This window comes from Octopus bimaculoides, chromosome 9 (assembly GCF_001194135.2).
Source record: "Octopus bimaculoides isolate UCB-OBI-ISO-001 chromosome 9, ASM119413v2, whole genome shotgun sequence".
In the NCBI taxonomy this organism is placed as follows: domain Eukaryota; kingdom Metazoa; phylum Mollusca; class Cephalopoda; order Octopoda; family Octopodidae; genus Octopus; species Octopus bimaculoides.
In genome coordinates, this window is record NC_068989.1 from 39,588,716 (window position 1) to 39,594,706 (window position 5,991).

Genomic DNA, 5,991 nt, shown 5'->3' on the forward strand with positions numbered 1-5,991 from the left:
AATCACTCACATGGCTTTATTCAGGCCAGGCTTGAAGAAGAAGACACCTGACCAAGGTGCTGCACAGTGGGATCAAACTCAAAATTACATGGTTGGGAAACAAGCTTATTAACCACACAGCCATGTATGTACCTCAGGCATGCATGTTTTAAAAAATATGGTATCTGCAAATGGACTGCTCCAGCAACTGTAGTAGGGTTACAAACTTTTGAAAATTAGGGAAGAAATTCAACTCCCAATACTTCAACATCATAACCATGGTTTTCTTACTCTATGATTTTCGTAGCCCAGTGGTACAAGTGCAGCTATTTAACCATTCAGTCATAGCATCTGTTGTCATGTATCTACACAGCAGCAAGAATCAGCATCAAATCTCTCTCTAATTACACCCTACAATATTTAAAAGGACAAACACATTGAATTATATACAATGCCACATAGGCTGTCTGAAAGAGAGAAACAAATATTGCTCATAAGTTTGATTAACCAAAGCCAACTGGTAGATAAACAATAGATAATTTGATTCAAGTGATAACAACAAAACAATGGTCAACAATAAAAATAGTCATTTAATTTTTATTACCAAAATTATAAAATTAAAACAAAAAAAAAAATGAAATCATAAACAATGGAATGTTATAGAAGAATCAAACATAAATGCTTTAATATTTGTTATTTGCATTCGAAATTTTCCAATATAATAATCAAAATATATTTCTATCATCAAATACTTCATTTTAAATCCTCTGATCCATTAAATGAAGATAAACTATAGAGAAGTTAGAGATACTGGAATGTAAATAGTGTCAGAGAAGAGGCAGTGATGTAGGATTGTGATTAACACTTTTATCTTTCTTTATTTTAAGGGCAGGTGGTACGGTGTGTGGTGTGGGTAGTCTTAATAAGTATGAAAGGTTAAGCAGTCTGGTGGGATTTTAAAGTTTAGTGCTTCATTGTTTCTGCTAGAGACAAATACATCAACTATGATAGACTGAATTAAACATAAACTAACTTACTAAAAAAGACACTAATGAAAAGGTGAGAGTGTGTGTGTGCATGCATTTATTTATACACACACACACACATAGAACGGATTATAATCCAAGCTGTGTCCACATGAAGCACATCTGCATATTCCATTACAGTTGGAAGATGTTCTACAAGTTAAAACATGTATGTATTTATCTGGTATGAATTTATTATATTATTATTAATGTTTTCATAAAATGTATTCCCACATTGTAATGAAACATGTAACACAGAATTAAAATGGTACAACATACCCCAGTCTTATATATATATATATATGCACACACACAAATATACAAGAAAATGTCATCTTAGAGTAATAAAATACATTAGAGAATTGAAATTAATGCAAAAATAAAAGTTATATTAAACTAAGCTATAAATAGACAGAAAAGCTAGAGGGGGAGGGGGAGAAAGGAAAAGAAATAAAACATTTGAATCACAAATAAGTCTGCATAGCTGAAATACACCACTATATAGAATGATATATTTTCAGTAGAACAGATTCATGGTTTTGGAACTGATATGTAAAACTTTAAATCACTTGTTCTTTTATTATTATAATTTGAGTGTCGTTATAGATGTATAGGATCAAAACCTGCCCACTCTAAAATGTTCAATTACAGCACATTTGACACCATATACAGCTGAGAGAGAGAGGGGGGGGGGAAGATACTGTATAGAGAAAATATGCATGTTTATTGCTGGTAGAGAAAGGCTCATAAATAAGGATCAAACTAATTAAATTATCATAAAATATTAAAATGTACCTAAATGTCAGGTTTTGATCACAATTTTAATTGAAATAGGAACATATTAATTAGCACAAGCAGGTTGATATTAAAAGAGTTAAAGATTGTATCTTTGATATGTCTGGAATGTTTTAACTGTTTATGTTCTTCTTATTCTTTGTAATTCAAATATATAAATGTTATAAATGTGCAAGTTTACCTAAGAATGATATGAATGGAAAGATACAAAACTTCAACTTTATACTTAAAGTTTTCACAACACTGATTAATAAAATTTCATCTAAAAATAAAATAATAAACTTGAAAGTTTTAGCAATAATAAATACAATTAAGATTAGAAAAAAAAAAAGAAAAAAACTACATGAGCAACCTCTAATGATTATCGAAAACAAATCTAAAGGTTTATCATTCTCAGGATAGGAGAAGTACAGAGAAAACACAACTACTTTAATAACTGACAGATGCAAGTATTTCTAATGTCAGTAGGAGTGTGGAAAAAAAAATTAACGCACAAAAAAGGTATGCAAACAAATGGAATGACAGACACTGTCACAGGGTTTTCAGGATCCACAAATTATATTGAGATGAGACAGAAATACGCCTTTTTGTTTTTCAAGTGTTCCCAATGGTGAAAGAATTCTATTAGCCAGGTCCTAATTATTCCAAACAGAATAAGCAATGTTATCCACTTACTGGCTATTTGCTATGTAAACAATATATAGATTGTTCCCAATTATATGACATGACTAATAACATTTTAATTAAAATTTCAGGTTCTTTTTCTACTTCCCATAAAGTTTTTTAAATTCTTTTTGTTCACTGATGTATCCAAATATTTCACTGTTCATTGTTTTGTTCTGTTTCACTATCTATTTCTCTTTTGCACTCTGTTTTGCAAAAAAATTTTCTGCATAAAACAATACTTTTAAGCAAATTGCATTTATTTGGAATTAACTGCTGAGGATTTTAAAGAAGTAGACAAAATTAGCTGATTGAGTGGTCTTTATCATGAGATGCTTATTTGCAAGGTAGACAGTCTACAATGTTAAAGGGCAATTAAGGGGTTGCAAGAGGAAATAGTTTACAAGGCTTAACAAAGAATTTGGAATGCTTTCTAAATATAGAAAAAGTTTATAAAAAAATTGATTTCATTATGTAACAAAGGCCAAAAATATATTGGTAAGGCACATGATTAATAAATACCTAGAATGGATGTTTCTGCATAATGACTAACTTATCTACTGTTACAAATGGAGAAAATGCATTAATAATGCTTTTTAAAGAAACAAAATTTAGCAATAGTACAACAATCAATAAAGACCAGAGCTGCAATAAAACTGAAAACCAACCCATACCTTTAATATCTTTCAGCACATTAGGTACAGATAATATTTAGTTACAATTTAACTCTAGATTTCACCAATTTTTAAGACAGAAAAGTAAATAATTTTCTTCATCTACCTACCCTTCTCAGTGAACAATTTCAATGGACCTGGGCCAAGAGAAAGTTTTGATGAAAGGTGCAGAGCAATTTCAATTAAAATACCTTAAAACATCTTATTTTATCAAATGCTGATCAGGAGGAGGAAAATAAGTCACCACTGACAGGATTTGAACTCAGTATGTAGGGTGATATTGTATGCATTCAGCCTTGTACTCTATCATTTCATGACTCTCTCTTTATAACTTTCTATGTATATTGATATGTTTATTTCGTTAAGTGTTTTAATGGAAAGAAAGAAGAATCTTCAGGAATTTGTTTTTTTAAAATTCTGGTTGCTTGTTGAATTGCAGTAAGTGTATTTGTTCTGTATACTTACCCCAAGTAGTGTGTTCCAGAGATAATATTGATCTCCTTTGGCAGGGCATGAAGGCTTGATATTTTAATAAATTGAAAGGTGTGAGATATTGTGAATTTCAAGTCATTTCTAAGAGCATCTGTAATGCATAAGAAGTGAAATGATTCTAACATTACAAGATAAAACTTCTACCTCCAGAATTGGTTCACACATTTGGAGCTCATATTTATTTTAGGGTGTCCATGACCCCAACCAGTAAGTTGAAAACATTTCTTAGATTAGAAATCTTAGTCTCTAGATTTGCAAGGGAAGCAGAAATGAAATGACAAGACAATAATCCCTGTAGAAATTTAGAATATCAAAGTAAGACTATGCATGCATACACATACATAATTATATTCCCATTTTGTCATAGCAGGGCTAATAACCAGTTGTTATAATTCAAAATATTTATAATGTAGAGCATCACAAAGTTCTGGCAGTGAGGTGGAGAGAATTCACTAATGTTCTCCTACCAAAACTCTTATATGCACCAGAAGATAAGTACAGAATGCAGTATTAATGAATAAATGACTACCAAAAGAGCAGGTGTTATGCAATCATTAGATTAGAGCTGTAATATCACCTGTTTTTTTTTCTTTTTTTTTGTCATTCAATTATTAATCAATGTTTGTGTTTGATGAAGAGACTCAATACTGAAAGTAGAGTCATAAAAATAAATTCATTCTGACTGGGACTTCCAATTTTGTTTTGTGGTTTATTCAGCCAGAGGTTGAATAAGACATCAGACGAAACTTAAAGTCCCAGTCAAGGAAAACCTTTATATATATATATGTGTGTGTGTGTATATATATATATATATATATACATACACACACACACACACACACACAAAGAAAGGAGAGAGAGAGAGAGTGTAAAAGAGAGCTACTGAGACATAGAAAGGACATATATTTCTATAGGTTAGAATATCTGAAGAGAAAGAAGTACCTTCTGTTAACTCTTGCAAGCTAAAACTAATTATGTTTCCCCTCAATTGTTTTTAAAGGCTTTGCTGGTCAGTAAAGTTTAAATGACAGGTTCAGTAGGTGATTATTCATATTAAACAAAAATAGGTTAATCGGGCAGCTTATAACAGATCATAGTCTGGAAATGGAGTTAATAATTGCTTCAGGAAAGCTTCGTAATGAACAGGACCATCAGGGGAAATTCGAAACTCACGTAGAAGGTTGTTAACTGAAAGAGAAAAATGATGGAAATAAATATCAAAACAAAGATGAATAAATGTCAAAGCACATATGTATGAGTGTATATGTATGCAATATAGATTTAAATATATATATGTATATATCAGCATCATCATCCTCATTATCATCATTTAATGTCCATTTTCTATATTGGCATGGGGTGTACAATTTGACAGAATCTGGTAGATGGAAAGAATGTGTGGAGTTCTGGTGTTTGGCAAGGTATCTATGACTGGATGCCCTTCCTTATGCCAACCACATTACAATGTGTACTGGATACCTTTTTTCTTTGTGCCACTGGCACTAGTGAGGTTGCAAATGAGCAGGTAAAAAGGATAAGGAAAAAAATACCTGCTACAGAGTGTGTGTGTGTTTGAGATGGTGAGGTAGCTTTATGCTAGCTGTTGAAAGGCTAAAGTATGTCAGGGGGAGAAGCACAAGTGTCTTGTTACAGAGAAGATATATAACTATGTCTATATATGCATGTGTGTAAATACCTAACAATTATGTACTGAGATGTAATTTTGCATTTGGGCAAATATGAATATATACACTCATGTGTATTTGGGGTATATGTATGTGTATATATGATGTGTGTGTGTGTGTATATATGGAAGTTATTCTGCAATGTCATTGCCTGAAACACTTGAATAATAGTGACATTATATGGCTGCTTTCCTATCAATAAATTATCTCATATCTCCATTCTTACAAATATAAGTCCTTTCTTTGAAAAGAGGTAAGGGTTAGCAATGTGAAAAGTATTTGGCCGAAAATAATGCTCCAATAATAAGTTTTCATCCAACCTACACTAGTGTGTAAATTTAAACATTAAACGAATGGATATTTTGTGTGTGTGTCTGTGTGCGCACGCATGCACATGAGTAGTAATGTACCATGGCTTTTGTGTGTTGATATTACCTCTCATATGCTTTTGTATGTTACTTTATAATGTTTACACCTAATTGCATAATATCTACTATTCATGTTGTTGGCACTCCGTCGCTTATGACGTCGAGGGTTCCAGTTGATCCGATCAACGGAACAACCTGCTCGTGAAATTAACGTGCAAATGGCTGAGCACTCCACAGACACGTATACCCATAACGTAGTTCTCGGGGATATTCAGCGTGACACAGTGTGACAAAGCTGACCCTTTGAATT

General features: G+C 32.0%; 1 protein-coding gene across 2 annotated transcripts in view; it reads right to left on the reverse strand.

The window, feature by feature from the left end:
* Positions 1–551: 551 nt before the first annotated feature.
* The window catches only part of LOC106869102 (calmodulin), a 10,565-nt gene continuing 5,125 nt past the window's right edge, over positions 552–5,991 (reverse strand). The window contains exons 3-4 of one of the 2 annotated variants that reach the window (XR_008264887.1): positions 3,328–4,816; positions 552–3,136 (exon numbers count right to left, since the gene is read on the reverse strand). Coding sequence is in view for 1 of the 2 variants with exons in the window: in XM_014914639.2 (XP_014770125.1) it covers positions 4,710–4,816 (107 nt within the window). In the remaining variant the exon portion in view is untranslated. Of the gene's footprint in view, positions 4,817–5,991 lie in introns of both variants that reach the window. The other variant, XM_014914639.2, reaches the window with a different exon arrangement.